The sequence below is a fragment of the Garra rufa genome, chromosome 8 (assembly GCF_049309525.1).
Source record: "Garra rufa chromosome 8, GarRuf1.0, whole genome shotgun sequence".
Lineage (NCBI taxonomy): Eukaryota > Metazoa > Chordata > Actinopteri > Cypriniformes > Cyprinidae > Garra > Garra rufa.
Window position 1 is genome coordinate 51,407,881 of NC_133368.1, and position 17,293 is coordinate 51,425,173.

General features: G+C 32.5%; 1 protein-coding gene across 1 annotated transcript; it reads right to left on the reverse strand.

Annotated features, from left to right (window-relative positions):
* Positions 1 to 2,012: 2,012 nt before the first annotated feature.
* On the reverse strand, positions 2,013 to 15,181 carry pdcl3 (phosducin-like 3). The gene is made up of 6 exons (XM_073845921.1): positions 15,023 to 15,181; positions 12,547 to 12,664; positions 12,369 to 12,459; positions 7,450 to 7,593; positions 5,392 to 5,600; positions 2,013 to 2,565 (listed from the first exon to the last, which is right to left on the reverse strand). Exons 1-6 carry the CDS (start codon positions 15,026 to 15,028, stop codon positions 2,426 to 2,428), a joined length of 708 nt encoding a protein of 235 aa, XP_073702022.1. The 5' UTR covers positions 15,029 to 15,181; the 3' UTR covers positions 2,013 to 2,425.
* Positions 15,182 to 17,293: the final 2,112 nt, after the last annotated feature.

The window sequence follows — 17,293 nt, forward strand, 5'->3', positions numbered from 1 at the left end:
ATCCTGAAATGTCCTCAAAAAACATAATTTCTTTACGACTGAAGAAAGAAAGACATGAACATCTTGGATGACAAGGGGCTGAGTACATGATCTGTACATTTTTGTTCTGGAAGTGAACTACTCCTTTAATATAATTAATTTTTTAATAATCCAATAAGATGAAAAGCCAGTTTGACTATAGTCATGTGACTGATGTCGATGTGAAATAGCGCACGTAACGCAGTGTTTTCCTCTCTCCAGACGTCCTCTGTCATTATCTGGGATTCTCTCTGACACCGTAACACCCGAAACCTCTTTAAAGCTGCTGTCCAGCTGCAAAAATAACTCCAGATTTCATTAAAACCTCTTTTAATAAATATGACCTCATGCTTGCTGACGGTTTTTGTATTATTGCTAAATCAGAGACAAACAGCGTTAAATGGGTGTGAATCAGAACAACTGGGTGAAAGGAAATTGATGGGAAATTGCCTGCGATGTCCCTAAATATCACTTAATAATATGAGCTTTTTTAGAAGATGGCAGTGAGTGAATGAAAACATCAACACACGTCAGGATACTGCAAGAATAAACAAACGGTCATTTACAAACACGTCAATGAAAGGAAGTGTGACGGAAAACACAAATGTTTATTAATTTTATTTACTATTCAATATTATTTACTAATTTTATAATACATATGTTCTCAGATTTTTAATGCTCTTTCAAAGACTTTTTGTGCTCATCAAGGCTGTTTATTTGATTAAAAATACAGAAAAAAAATAATATTGTAAAATGTTAATGCAAATTAAAATAGTGGTTTTCTATTATGATATACTTTAAAATATAATTTATATTTTTAATGATTTTTAAAGGAGACTTTTCTGCTCAGCAAGGTTGTTTATTTGATTAAAAATACAGAAGAAATCTGTAATATTGTGAAATGTTAATGCAATTTAAAATAGCGGTTTTCTGTTTTAATATGCTTTAAAATATTATTTATATTTTGGATTTTTAATGCTTTTTAAAGGAGACTTTTTGTGCTCAGCAAGGCTGTTTATTTGATTAAAAATACAGAAAAAAAATGTAATATTTTAAAATATTAATGCAATTTAAAATAGTGGTTTTCTGTTTTAATAGACTTTAAAATATAATTAATATTTTCATTTTTAATGCTTTTTAAAGGAGACTTTTTGTGATCACCAAGGCTGTTTATTTGATTAAAAAAACTGAAAAGTTTTTTTTAATAATGTGAAACGTTAATGCAATTTAAAATAGTGGTTTTCTGTTTTAATACACTTTAAAATATTATTTATTTCTGTGATGCAAAGCTGAATTTTCATCAGCTGTTCCTCCAGTCTTCAGTGTCACATGATCCTTCAGAAATCATTCTAATACACTGATTTATTATCAGAATTATCAATGTTGGAAACATATGTTTTTGGAGCCTGTGATACTTTTAGAAATCTTTGATGAATAAAAAGTAAAAAAGAACAGCATTTATTCAAAACTATCACTATCACTGTCTATCAAGTTAAGGATTTAAAACACCAGAGCATTAAAGTTACGGCCTTAAATGTTGCATGCACCACAAAAAAAAAAAAAAAAAAAAAAAAAAAATTTGCATCTCAATATAAATTTATCTTAAAAAATGCTGAGAAAAATTTTTTTATATATATATAATTTTTTTTTCGCAGCATTTTTTAAGATAAATTTATACTGGAGATGCAAATTTAAAATGCAAAGACCTGTCTTTTTGGAGAAATTGATCAAATTATGATTAAAACAATAACAAATAATGTTTCCTTTTGAATTAATTAACTTTTTCTGAGCACATTGACAGATATTTGGTTTTGTTTTAATCCTAAACTCAATCAGTTTCTCATAAATCAAGACTTCTCATCTTGTCATTTTGCATATTTAGTAAATGTATCTTGATTTAAGGATGTTTATATATTTAGAAATACTAAGGAAGAACATTATTTCAAAATCTAAGTGTTTTTAATTTCTTGTAAAATGAATTAAACTATTAGACGTCTGTTGGAAGTTGTATTTTCAAAGTTTACAGCATTTCTAATACAAGACATTTACATTCAGAGACTGAATTCCTTGCGTTTTCTTTAGCTTGGTCTCCATCAAACCTGCAGAAATCCTGACAAACAAAGTCAAATCAATAGTTTTTATATAATAAGTGATGGCAAGGGCAAAGGTTGTGTTGTTATAAATCGTATATAAAACAAAGCACTGCAAATGTGGCATTTCTGCTCAATAAAAAATGAATGACGGCTGGTTTGAAATGTTTGGGAGCCGTTCTTCCTCAGTTATAATGGCAGAGAGCAGAGGTCTGACTGAGGTTCTGCTCCGCTTCAGTCTGTTCTGACGTGTGTTTGTGTCGGTGAACAGCTGAAGTGTGAGACGTTTGTCCAGCTGTGATGGCCATATAATGACGTTAGTCCGAGTCTTCATCGTCTCTACGGCTCGGCGCCGAGCAGCGGATGGACGTCAGCAGCTGATCCTGGATCTGTTTCCTGGGGTTTTCCTCCAGATCCGTCTTAATGGCACCCGATTCAGACAAACGCCACTCCAGCTCTGAAACACCACAAACAAATGCTCATTTACAGAAAAAAACACACAAAATAAATGCTTTATTAATTTGATCTACTATTTAAAATTATTTACTAATTTTATAATACATAAATATATTTTCAGGTTTTCAATGCTTCTTAAAAGAGACTTTTTGTGCTCACCAGGGCTGTTTATTTAAAAAAAATAAAATAAAATTATTTACTAATTTTGTAATACATAAATACATTTGACACTTTTTAATAATTTTTAAAAGAATAATTTCTGCTCATCAAGGCTGTGTTTATTTGATTAAAAATACTGAAAAAAAAACACTAATATTGTCAAATTTTAATGCAATTTATAATAGTGGTTTTTCGGTTTAAATATACTTTAAAAATATAATTTATATTTTCCGGTTTTTAGTGCTTCTTAAAATGAGACCATTATGCTCAGCAAGGCTGTTTATTTGATTAAAAATACAGAAAAAAAAAAACTGTAATATTGTGAAACATTAATGTAATTAAAAATAGTGGTTTTCTATTTTAATAGACTTTAAAATATAATTTTTATTTTCAGATTTTTAATGCTTCTTAAAAGAGACTTTTTGTGCTCAGCAAGGCTGTTTGTTTGATTAAAAATATAGAAAAAAACACTAATATTGTAAAATGTTAATGCAATTTAAATTAATGGTTTTGTGTTTTAATAAACTTTAAAATATAATTTAATTCTGTGATGCAAAGCTGAATTTTCAGTCTTCAGTGTCACATGATCCTTCAGAAATCATTCTAATGTGCTGATTTATTATCAATGTTGGAAATTTGTTTTTTCTATTCTTTGATGAATAAAAGGTTAAAAAGAACAGCATTTATTTAATATAGACATCTTTTCTACCAATATAAGTCTTTACTATCTCACCTTTTATCCATTTAACAAATCCTTGCTAAATAAAAGCATTTCTTTCAAAGAAAGGAAAAAATTACTGACCCCAAACTTTGAACAAGGTGTTTATAAGTTTTCTATTTTAAGTAAATGCCTTTTTTTTTTTTTTTTTTTTTTTTTATCAATCAGCATATTAGAATGATTTCTGAAGGATCATGTAACACTGAAGACTGCAGTAATGGTGATGAAAATTCAGCTTTGCGTCGCAGGAATAAATTATATTTTAAAGTATATTAAAACAGAAAACCACTATTTTAAATTGCATTAACATTTTTAATAATCAAATAAACACAGCCTAAAATATCACTCAAATAAATAAAGAGCTGCATGAATTCTGCTATTTCTGTTAAATGAACAAATGTAAGCTACTATTTCATCAGTATTATGTGTGCTAGATAATAAATCAATGTGTGATCATCAAATGTGATCCTGTAGCAGTAATTATGTGTAATTAATAGAGTTGCGGAAATGTGGATAATATCCAGTAAATTTCAGAAACATTTCAGGATTTTTTGGAATCTTCCTGGGATTTGTGGAAAGTTTCCAGACATTTTCCACCCCTTTGCAATAAATAGTGTGTCAAGACAAACTTTAGGTTGGCTTGAGAAAACCTACCCTGAAAGTTTAAAGCAGCTGTAACAGCCTGAAGTTTTGAACTTTATATAGATAGATTAGTTGATTCTAATCATGTTAGCAAGATGCTAATGTAGTTAGCATTATTCTAACTTTTTTTCTAACATATTTAATATGTTTCTAGCATGATTAGCAAGTTTCTAACCTGATTAGCAAGTTGCTGGCATGTTGCTAGCATAATTAACATGTTATTTGCATTATTAACATGTCATTAGCAAGTTGTTAGCATGTTTCTAGCATGATTAGCAAGTTGCTAACATGTTTCTAACCTGGCTAACAAGTAACTAACGTGTTTCTAGCTTGATTAAAAATTGCTAACATGTTTCTAACCTAATTAACAAGTTGTTAGCATGTTTCTAACATGGCTAACTTCTATTTTCTATCTGTTTCTATCTTGATTAAAATTTGCTAACATGTTTCTAGCATAATTAGCATGTTGCTAGCATGATTAACAAGTTTCTAACATGTTTCTAGCATGACAAGCAAGTTTCTAACATGTTTCTAACCTGATTAGCAAGTTGCTAGCATGTTTCTATCTTGATTAAAAATTGATAGCATGTTCCTAGCATGATTAGCAAGTTGCTAGCATGAAATTAGCAAGACTGAGAAGTTGCTAACATGATTCTATCTTGATTAAAAATTGATCGCATGTTTCTAGCATAATTAGCAAGTTGCTAGCATGACATTAGCAAGACTGAGAAATTGCTAGCATGTTTCTATCTTGATTAAAAATTGATCGCATGTTTCTAGCATGATTAACAAGTTACTAGCATGAAATTAGCAAGACTGAGAAGTTGCTAGCATGTTTCTATCTTGATTAAAAATTCATAGCATGTTTCTAGCATGATTAGTAAGTTGCTAGCATGTTTCTAACCTGGCTAACTTCTGTTTTCTATCTTGATTAAAATTTGTTAACATGTTTCTAGCATAATTAGCATGTTGCTAGCATGATTAACAAGTTTCTAACATGTTTCTAGCATGTTTCTAGCATGACAAGGAGGTTTCTAACATGTTTCTAACCTGATTAGCAAGTTGCTAGCATGTTTCTATCTTGATTAAAAATTGATAGCATGTTCCTAGCATGATTAGCAAGTTGCTAGCATGACATTAGCAAGACTGAGAAGTTGCTAGCATGATTAGCAGGTTATGTATATGTGATTAGCATGACTGACAGTGTTAATGTGTTAAGTATTCTAGGAGGAGTAGCGTAAGAAGAATAATAATAGAGAGTTTGAGTGTGAGACAGGAGTGATCTGAGAGTGAGAGAGTGTTTCTGACCGTCACATGTGAGGTTCATTCCTCCGAACACCAGCGGCCCGATGAACTGCGCCTTCATCTCTCCCTCGCTGTAGACGAAGACTGTGGGCAGGTTGTGGTCGGGGTAGTTGGGGATGCAGGTGCTGGAGATGGACTTCAGGAACTTGGTCTGAGGAAACTTATGGGCCAGCTGACACAGATGCTGGTTGATGAGCGTACACAGCGGGATCCTGAGCCCAGAAAACACACTCATGAGACAAAACTAGCAAAACTACATTTACATTTCAGTCACGGACTCATCTCAGGATTCATCTGTTGACCACATAGAAAGAATTATACACTTATCAGGGTTTCTGCAGGTACATTTAGGACTTTGACCAATTAAAACCAGTATATGGATCAAAATTATCGATCTTTCTTTTATGACAAAAAATCATTAAGATCATGTTTCGTGAAGATATTGTCGATTTTCTCTCGTAAATATATCAGAACTTTATTTCTGATTAGTAATATGCATTGCTGAGATCACTTTAAAGGTGCTTTTCTTAATATTTTGATTTTTTTTTTGCACCCTCAGATTCCAGATACACTGCAAAAAATGCTTTTCTAGATTAGATTTTTTGTCTTGTTTCCAGCCAAAATTTATCAACATTCTTAAATCAAGAAGGATTTTCTAGATGAGCAAAAATTTCAGAAAAACAAGTCAAAATTAAGTGCATTTTTGTTTGAAACAAGCAAAATAATCTGCCAATGGGGTAAAAAAAAATATATAGGTTTTTGTTTAAAATAAGATGTTTTTTCTTACCCCATTGGCAGATTATTTTGCTTGTTCAAAGCAAAAACTCACTTATTTTGACTTGTTTTTTTCTGAAAACAAGACGATTTTTACTCATCTAGAAAATCCTTCTTGATTTAAGAATTTTTAGATATTTTGAAAGGAAACAAAGATTTTTTTGCAGTGTAAACACACTGTCATATTCTAACAAACCATACATAAATGAAGCTTATTTAATTTTTATAGAATTGAGCCTTATGACTGGTTTTCTGCAACTCAAAATGTCAATATGTTCTGTAAATGTCTTTTTTTTTTTTTCTGAAGAAAATGTGAGTGGTGCTTGCAGTGGCAAAACTCGGCCCTTGGTTGCTAGGGTGTTGATATGCAGTTGCTATGGCACCCATGATGGTTGCTAGGGCCGTTGCTATGGTACCTGGGATGGTTGCTAGGGTGTTGCTAGGGTACACGAGTGGTTGCTAGGGCCGTTGCTAGGGTACCCAGGGTGGTTGCTAGGGTGTTTGTTGCTATGCGGTTGCTAGGGCCGTTGCTAGGGTACCCGGGGTGTTGCTATAGCAACACCCTAGCAACCACCCCCTTGTTTGTTGTTTATCAGCAGCGATTGAAAATAAACTTCAAACTGATTTCCATTACTTTATAATTCATTTTACAAATAAATTCCTTAAGGTTTAAACATCTCCGCTCACAAACAGCAGAATGGAAATAACTTTTACTGCACTTCTGATCACACGACAAAAAACTGCTGATCTTTCTCAGTATTTCGGTCTTGTTTTCCAGTGTAAATGACTAAAGATTCTTGGAGAATAATAATGACGTTAGATTAAAAAGTCTTGTTTTATAAGAAACAGATCCAAATTAAGTGAGTTTATGATTAAAACAAGAATAAATATCTGCCAATAGACTCATAAATCAGTTTAATTCAAAGGAAAAGAAATGTTTTCATTCCTCGTTTACAGATTTGTTTAAGTTCCTCAGATAACAAGACTTCATATCTTCATTTTGCATCTCCACTAAATGTGTCTTGATTGAAGGATTTTTAGATTGAGACAAGATAGAAATACTAAGCAAGATGTTTACTTCTGAAGTGCATGCAACATTTAATGCCATTAATTTATGAATTTAAGACGTTCTGCACTGATGTTAGACTTTTTTTTGGGAATGAAGATTCTTCAAGTTGTGTAGACACTATGTTTATACATAGACGACGTACTGCCAACTGAACCCAGAACACGTGTCACTGCATTCATTCACATCTGTGTTAGAATTCAGTGTTTATAGCATCTCACCCCTGTTTGTAGAGGTGCAGCACCACCCAGATTCCTTCTCCCGCTTTATTGACCTCCTTCACGTAATCCTGACCCGAGATCTCATTCAGCTCCCCAAACGTGTTCTTGATCTGATTGGCTTTCCACTCCGCCAGCCTCTTCTGTCTAAAGGAGAGAAAAAAACATTAACAGCGCTGTCACTTTCTGAGGACAGGAGTCTAAAATCTAGACTGTTCAGACGCAAACTACAATCAGTATGCAAATGTATGCATGAAGGAAGGCCAATCAGAATTCAGTATGCAAATACTGCAACAACGTCAAACATTCTATCAGTGTTAATAAGACACTTTCAAACTTTAAATGTCTATATAGTTTTAGTATTTTTATTTCAGATTCAAGTTACAGCGAAATTAATTTGAGGAAAACATTCCAGGATTCTTCTCCATACAGTGGATTTCAATGCTGCTCAACAGATTGAAAATTAAAAATGCTGCTTCAAAGGACTTCAAACGATCCAAGCTGAAGAAGAAGGGTTTTATCTAGCCAAATGTTGAAAAACTTTTTTTCAAGTCGAACTGTTTCAAGAATAAAGTCGAACTGTTTCAAGATTAAAGTTGAACTGTTTCAAGATTAAAGTTGAACTGTTTCAAGATTAAAGTCGAACTGTTTCGAGATTAAAGTCGAACTGTTTCAAGAATAAAGTCGAACTGTTTCAAGATTAAAGTCGAACTGTTTCGAGAATAAAGTCGAACTGTTTCGAGAATAAAGTCAAACTGTTTCAAGATTAAAGTCGAACTGTTTCAAGATTAAAGTCGAACTGTTTCGAGATTAAAGTCGAACTGTTTCGAGAATAAAGTCGAACTGTTTCGAGAATAAAGTCGAACTGTTTCGAGAATAAAGTCGAACTGTTTCAAGAATAAAGTCGAACTGTTTCGAGAATAAAGTCGAACTGTTTCAAGAATAAAGTCAAACTGTTTCAAGAATAAAGTCAAACTGTTTCGAGAATAAAGTCAAACTGTTTCAAGAATAAAGTCGAACTGTTTCAAGAATAAAGTCAAACTGTTTCGAGAATAAAGTCGAACTGTTTCGAGAATAAAGTCGAACTGTTTCAAGAATAAAGTCAAACTGTTTCGAGAATAAAGTCAAACTGTTTCAAGAATAAAGTCGAACTGTTTCGAGAATAAAGTCGAACTGTTTCAAGAATAAAGTCGAACTGTTTCAAGAATAAAGTCAAACTGTTTCGAGAATAAAGTCAAACTGTTTCAAGAATAAAGTCGAACTGTTTCGAGAATAAAGTCAAACTGTTTCGAGATTAAAGTCAAACTGTTTCGAGATTAAAGTCAAACTGTTTCAAGAATAAAGTCAAACTGTTTCAAGATTGAAGTCGAACTGTTTCAAAAATAAAATCAAACTATTTCAAGATTAAAGTCGAACTGTTTCAAGATTAAAGTCGAACTGTTTCGAGAATAAAGTCAAACTGTTTCAAGATTGAAGTCGAACTGTTTCAAAAATAAAATCAAACTATTTCAAGATTAAAGTCGAACTGTTTCAAGAATAAAGTCGAACTGTTTCGAGAATAAAGTCAAACTGTTTCAAGATTGAAGTCGAACTGTTTCAAGATTAAAGTCGAACTGTTTCGAGAATAAAATCAAACTATTTCAAGATGAAAGTCGAACTGTTTCAAGAATGAAGTCAAACTGTTTCAAGATTGAAGTCGAACTGTTTCAAGATTAAAGTCGAACTGTTTCGAGAATAAAGTCGAACTGTTTCAAAAATAAAATCAAACTATTTCAAGATTAAAGTCGAACTGTTTCAAGATTAAAGTCGAACTGTTTCAAGAATAAAGTCAAACTGTTTCAAGATTGAAGTCGAACTGTTTCGAGAATAAAGTCGAACTGTTTCAAAAATAAAATCAAACTATTTCAAGATTAAAGTCGAACTGTTTCGAGAATAAAGTCGAACTGTTTCAAAAATAAAATCAAACTATTTCAAGATTAAAGTCGAACTGTTTCAAAAATAAAATCAAACTATTTCAAGATTAAAGTCGAACTGTTTCAAGAATAAAGTCAAACTGTTTCAAGATTGAAGTCGAACTGTTTCAAAAATAAAATCAAACTATTTCAAGATGAAAGTCGAACTGTTTCAAGAATAAAGTCAAACTGTTTCGAGATTGAAGTCGAACTGTTTCGAGATTAAAGTCGAACTGTTTCAAGATTAAAGTCGAACTGTTTCAAGATTAAAGTCGAACTGTTTCAAGATTAAAGTCGAACTGTTTCGAGAATAAAGTCGAACTGTTTCAAAAATAAAGTCGAACTGTTTCAAGAATAAAGTCAAACTGTTTCGAGAATAAAGTCAAACTGTTTCAAGAATAAAGTCGAACTGTTCGAGAATAAAGTCGAACTGTTTCAAGAATAAAGTCGAACTGTTTCAAGAATAAAGTCAAACTGTTTCGAGAATAAAGTCAAACTGTTTCGAGAATAAAGTCAAACTGTTTCAAGAATAAAGTCAAACTGTTTCGAGAATAAAGTCGAACTGTTTCAAAAATAAAGTCGAACTGTTTCAAGAATAAAGTCAAACTGTTTCGAGAATAAAGTCAAACTGTTTCAAGAATAAAGTCGAACTGTTCGAGAATAAAGTCGAACTGTTTCAAGAATAAAGTCGAACTGTTTCAAGAATAAAGTCAAACTGTTTCGAGAATAAAGTCAAACTGTTTCGAGAATAAAGTCAAACTGTTTCGAGAATAAAGTCAAACTGTTTCAAGAATAAAGTTGAACTGTTTCAAGAATAAAGTCAAACTGTTTCGAGAATAAAGTCAAACTGTTTCGAGAATAAAGTCAAACTGTTTCAAGAATAAAGTCGAACTGTTTCGAGAATAAAGTCGAACTGTTTCAAGAATAAAGTCAAACTGTTTCAAGATTAAAGTCGAACTGTTTCAAGAATAAAGTCAAACTGTTTCGAGAATAAAGTCAAACTGTTTCGAGAATAAAGTCAAACTGTTTCGAGATTAAAGTCAAACTGTTTCGAGATTAAAGTCAAACTGTTTCGAGATTAAAGTCAAACTGTTTCAAGAATAAAGTCAAACTGTTTCGAGATTAAAGTCGAACTGTTTCGAGAATAAAGTCGAACTGTTTCGAGATTAAAGTCAAACTGTTTCAAGAATAAAGTCAAACTGTTTCGAGAATAAAGTCGAACTGTTTCAAGAATAAAGTCGAACTGTTTCGAGAATAAAGTCAAACTGTTTCGAGATTAAAGTCAAACTGTTTCGAGATTAAAGTCAAACTGTTTCAAGAATAAAGTCAAACTGTTTCGAGATTAAAGTCGAACTGTTTCAAGAATAAAGTCGAACTGTTTCGAGAATAAAGTCAAACTGTTTCGAGATTAAAGTCAAACTGTTTCAAGAATAAAGTCAAACTGTTTCAAGAATAAAGTCAAACTGTTTCGAGATTAAAGTCGAACTGTTTCAAGAATAAAGTCAAACTGTTTCGAGAATAAAGTCGAACTGTTTCAAGAATAAAGTCGAACTGTTTCGAGAATAAAGTCAAACTGTTTCGAGATTAAAGTCAAACTGTTTCGAGATTAAAGTCAAACTGTTTCAAGAATAAAGTCAAACTGTTTCGAGATTAAAGTCGAACTGTTTCAAGAATAAAGTCGAACTGTTTCGAGATTAAAGTCAAACTGTTTCAAGAATAAAGTCAAACTGTTTCAAGAATAAAGTCAAACTGTTTCGAGATTAAAGTCGAACTGTTTCAAGAATAAAGTCGAACTGTTTCGAGATTAAAGTCAAACTGTTTCAAGAATAAAGTCGAACTGTTTCGAGATTAAAGTCAAACTGTTTCAAGAATAAAGTCAAACTGTTTCGAGAATAAAGTCAAACTGTTTCGAGATTAAAGTCAAACTGTTTCAAGAATAAAGTCAAACTGTTTCAAGAATAAAGTCAAACTGTTTCGAGATTAAAGTCGAACTGTTTCAAGAATAAAGTCGAACTGTTTCGAGAATAAAGTCGAACTGTTTCAAGTATAAAGTCAAACTGTTTCAAGAATAAAGTCGAACTGTTTCAAGATTGAAGTCGAACTGTTTCAAGAATAAAGTCAAACTGTTTCAAGAATAAAGTCAAACTGTTTCAAGAATAAAGTCAAACTGTTTCAAGAATAAAGTCAAACTGTTTCAAGATTAAAGTCGAACTGTTTCAAGAATAAAGTCGAACTGTTTCAAGAATAAAGTCGAACTGTTTCAAGAATAAAGTCAAACTGTTTCAAGAATAAAGTCGAACTGTTTCAAGAATAAAGTCGAACTGTTTCAAGAATAAAGTCAAACTGTTTCAAGAATAAAGTCAAACTGTTTCAAGAATAAAGTCGAACTGTTTCAAGAATAAAGTCAAACTGTTTCAAGAATAAAGTCAAACTGTTTCAAGAATAAAGTCGAACTGTTTCAAGAATAAAGTCAAACTGTTTCAAGAATAAAGTCAAAATTACAAGAATTTGTAGCAATTTTGAGTTTAAAGTGGTAATATTTTGAGAGTATATTCTCAAAATGCAATATGTCTATTGCTCATGCAAATGGCCTGGATTGGGAGCACTGGGAGATATTCCCAGTCTAAATCTTATCTTTCAAAAACCTCAAAATATATATATATTTTTTTTGACCAATGACCAATCGTTTGGCTAGATAAGACCCTTATTCCTTGTCTGGGATCATTTAGAGTCCTTTGAAGCTGCATTTAAACTATTTTTAACCTTCAATGAGCACCATTGAAGTCCACTATATGGAGAAAAAATTGAATTTCTTTGCGACTGAAGAAAGAAAAACATGAACATCTTGAATGACATGGGGGTAAGGACATTGAGTAATCCTTTAAAGGCACAGCAAAACACTGATCTTTATTCGTCGCTCAATGTTAAAATGTAAACTGTTGCAGGAGGACTGAAGCAGTGTGTCTGTACCTGTACATCTCCATGGCGATCTCATCTTCTTCACTAAACTCGTCTTCATTCTCCTCCAGCTCGTCCAGAGTCATGCTCTCATACGTCTTCACTGCAGAACAACACAATCTCAGCTCATCTATTACATACTCACTCTCTGACTCACAGGATCATGTGACAAACACATGTAAATACAGACCGACAGACTGCGTCTGATGAAGCTGCTCCTCTTCCTCCTCCTCCGGCGGGGCTTCTTTGGGAGGAAGGATGCCCTTCTTCCTGAGGATGTCATTCCACTCGGTGTCTGCGTTCGGGTCCTACATTTAAAAAGTGTTTTCATTTCAGATTTAATTTTAGTTCAACTTTGAGTCATTTTGTAATGGGAAGCTTGTTTCCACCACTGGATTAAAACTAATTATAAGTGACTTTATCTAACGGTTCACAGTGTCTAGGGGTTCAAGCGTGTACGGATCAGCGATCTCCACGTAAAACTGATGGTGCAGACCTAACCGTAAGTCATAGAGACTTACAGCGAACAAAAGTAATAAATCGCTCATAACTCGTAAATTTTCATATCATATTTTGGATTTTAGCAAAACCTACTTTTGAGAACTCCTCCTAGGGTTTTCATCCGATCGGAAGCAAACCAGTACAGAGAGATTCTCTGGAGAGTGAATATCAATATTTATCAAAAAAAGTCTAACTTTCAACTCATAAATGTTTGAAAGGGGCAGGGACACTTTAGTAAGATGCCTATAACTCCTGAACAGAATTAGATATCTCCGCCAAACTCAGAACGCTTATGTAAGAGCTCAATCTCAGGTTGCAGGACGAAAATCTTAGAGCTTGGCCACTTGGTGGCACTATATGAGGGGAAAAAGCATAAATGGCTATAACTGGGCAGCCATTTGTCCTATCAATATAAAAATAGCTGTGCACGATCTTGGTCCAAAGTGCCACAAATGTCTATAAGGACATTTGCGTATTTAAAAACAAACAAACATGGCCACCATTGACAGATTAAGTTTGAGCACCTATTAGACATGGTTAACAGAGGCTGATTGGTAGAAAACTTGGCGGGCCTGTTTGACTCGCAATCCCTAAAGGTTTGAGAGAAATTTGAAAGATTGGGGGCGATATCACATTTTCCAAGGGTGTAAATGATTGTGCATTTTGCAGGTTTTCACACAGGATATTCGTATCATGACAGAACTCTTCATCATTGACAACTTTGCCTCTAGAAGCACTGCTGTCACACAGATTGTTTGTTAAATGATTGAGAAAATGTACAAAAAAAAACGAACTAGTGCTAGGTTTTTCACTCTCAATCTGGTAAAAACCACTGCAGTACAATTCTGTGGACTCTCAAAGTCAATAATTAACCAAAAAAAAAAAAAAGGTTCAAATTGACCCTTTGGGAAGCTCTATGGGGGTTCTTTAGAAAAAGGGCCTGTCCGAATGTACCTAAAATCCTATAAAGCCTAAAGGAAAGCTCAAAACTTCACAAAACCTGGCGAACGCATGCGACAGGTGATTCTAAACAAGCCTGCAAAGTTTAATGGAGATCAGACCACAGCTGGTGCTATAGCAGTCATAAACACTACAAAACATAATATTTCTATGGTAAACTACCTGGATTTGCAAAAAAGGCTACATAATGTATTTTTTCATATGTGATTAAATGCCTTAAAGCACTTGAACCTTGGTAATCAATGCTATACAGCTGTATTTTCTCTCTGAATTCTGAATCCTGAGATATAAACTAACTATAGCAAGCAAAAGGCCATTGCTTTTTTTAATTTTTGATATTATTCACAAAACTATGAGTCTCAGTATTTTAATGAACAAAAATGTATTTATTTGTGCTTCTAGTTTAAATAAAGTTAACATAAGACTAGGGTTGCAAAAATGTGGAAAATTTCCAGTAAATTTCAGAAACATCACTTTTTTTGGGAATCTTCCTGGGATTTTTTTTAAGTATCCGAAAATGTATTATGCAATGCAGCTATATTTTCTCTCTGAATTCTGAGATATGAACTCACTATAGCAAGAAAAAGGCAATTGCTTTTTTTATTTTTGATATTATTCATAAAATTACGAGTCTCGGTATTTTAGAACGTTTATTTTAATGAACAAAAATGTATTTATTTATGCTTCCGGTTTTAATAAAGTTAATATAAATAACACTAGGGTGGCGAAAATGTGGAAAATTTTCAGTAATTTCGGAAACATCCCAGACATTTTGGAAACTTTCCAGGATTTTGGGGAATCTTCCTGGAATTTTGAAGTATAAAGAAATTGTCCACCGCTTTGCAACCCTGAAAAACACTGTCTAACTATCTCTAATAACTATTATACATCTATAGTCGTTTTTATTTTCTATAGAAACGCCGTTTTTCCAGTCCTGGAATTATTTTCCTTCTTATTTCCTGATGAGATACCAAACTAAAAATGAACAGATGACTAGTTCTGAGGTTGTAAGTGTAGATTAAAACAGTTAATAGTCAAACGATCTTGACTAAACTGAAATATGATTACATAAGCAGCATCTCCACACATCAGCCTGACACTTATCGATCACACACGCGATTAAACACAAATCAGCGAACATTTAAATTACAGTATTAATGTTAATGTGAATAAAAGTATGATATAGTGAGTTAAAAGAGACAAACCTGCATCTCTGAGCTGTTGTTTGATCCGCTGTGTGTGAATCACGCCTCTGCTCTTCTCTGCACCGGAAACTGAAGGAGCGCCGCTCAAACTCCTCCGGCTGAACACCCGTAACAAAAAATTAAAAAACACCCGCTTTTGGATTCGTATCATCAATAAATCGACTGAGAAATTAAAATAAATCATTTAGCGTCACGGCCGAAATCCATACGTACATCAGACGATTAATACGAGCATTTAAACTCTAGCGGACGAGCAGCGCGTAGGACCATAAATAGTGTGGTACCGTTTTCCGGCGTGTTTCAGAATGTCCATATATGGTGTTAAAGCGCAGCGCACGTCAGTCCAGACGCGCTGTCAATCAAACTACGCAAAAGGCGTGACAGACGGACGCGCACACGCTGAGTAAATAAAAAAGAGGATTTTTCATATTTTCAAAATGTCATGTTCACCGAAACTATGTCAACCAAAGGCCTTCTCTGAACTCCAGATGAGCGAATATATCCAAACACTTCTGACTTTTTTATTGCAACACTTTGAACACATCAGATGAAACCAAAATCATAACAAATCAGATCTTGATAAATATTAGAATATTAAAATATGAATAGAAGAAAAAGGCAATCCATCTCAGAATTTTCGACGAGGTTCTCTCAAAGTTATGATTAAATGTTCTTAATGTTAAAAGATTAGAATTTAGAAATAGAAATTAGAATGTTTGTTCAATGTTATGGTTTTTAATAATGTTTCAAAAAACACTAGCTGTATTTATCCATTGAAAACTGTATTTAAATCTGTGGATATTCATCTAACTCTTTATAAATGTTACTGTTTGTTTCAGAGAACATTTCGGAAAAAACATTTACAAAACTTCATGGGAACATTAGCAAAATGTTATTAGAACATGTTTTTATTAGCTGTAGTATATCCTCATCAGATAGCCCTTCAGGATGCATGTTGAAAATCAATTCATTAAAGAATATGTTTAATTTAAGTCATTTACAGCCTTCTTTGTCTTACTGCTGCAAGTAGTGATCTATTTATATTATCTTAAAATTAACCAATTAGTAAAATTGTTTTTTTGTGATGCCCTTTTAGATTTGTATTGTTCATTTCGAGGTCAAACTTGTGTTGTTCGCAGTCAAAAGTGACAAAATGCCTGACATTTTTTTTTTTTTTTCAGTAAAACCAATGAAATATTTTTTTGTTCAACAATATTGTTTCTTTTTTATTTTGTATTGTGAGATAATTTTATAGGACTTGTCAATTATGGATGTGTTTCATGTTAAAATACAGACAATGCATATAAAATAAAAATTTGAAGGCAGATTAGTGCCATCAGGTCAGAGTAAAAAAAGAAAAACATCTGCAATTACATTGTTTAGCCACTAGGTTCCTGTATAGCTCTAGATAAAAGGCCTATACATTTTCTAGTTTTTTTTTTTTTTTTAGATATAAATACTTATTTTTTTATTTAAAAATGTTGGTTTAAAATGTCCGTTTTTGTATCAATTTTATTTATTTATTTATTTTTTAGATTTGTATTATTCATTTGGGGGGCACACTTTGTTAAAAGTAAACAATGTAATATATTTTTGTTCAGTAATATTTTTTATTTTGTATTCTGTATTTTCAGAGAATTTCAGAGAATATTTTTTATTACTTTTTAATTATGGCAGTAATTCATATTAAAACAAAGACATTTAAAATTCATTTTTAAGGCAGATTAGTGCCATCAGGTCAGAGTAAAAAAAAGAAAAACATCTGCATTTTCATGGTTTAGCCACTAGGTTCCTGTATAGCTCTATATAAAAATATCAGTTTTTGTATTCATTTTACTACAGTCAAACCAGAAAAGGGTTAAAAAAACATCAAAATCCAACAAAAATGAACAGGAATGCTTTATCAAAGGTTAATCGATTTAATTGCAACCTCTTGTTTGAGTCTTCTGGCTCAGTTTTGTCATATTGAGTATATTAGTGTGTGTGTGTGTGTGTGTGTGTGTGTGTGTGTGTGTGTGTGTGTGTGTGTGTGTGTGTGTCTTATTTGTAGTCTTGATATTTTACAGTGTCATCCGTTCATTGCGCTGTTTTTCTGCATCATGAATGATTTGTAGATCTTCTCTGTATTTTTGAAAATTTCCAATAAATTTCCAATTTTTTTTTTTTTGGACTGTTCGGCTTTTTTTTAATCAAGCCAATGATTTATTTTATTTATTAATTTTTTTGTGGTCATATCATTTTCGAGTCGAGTTTCAAACCATTCAGATGAAG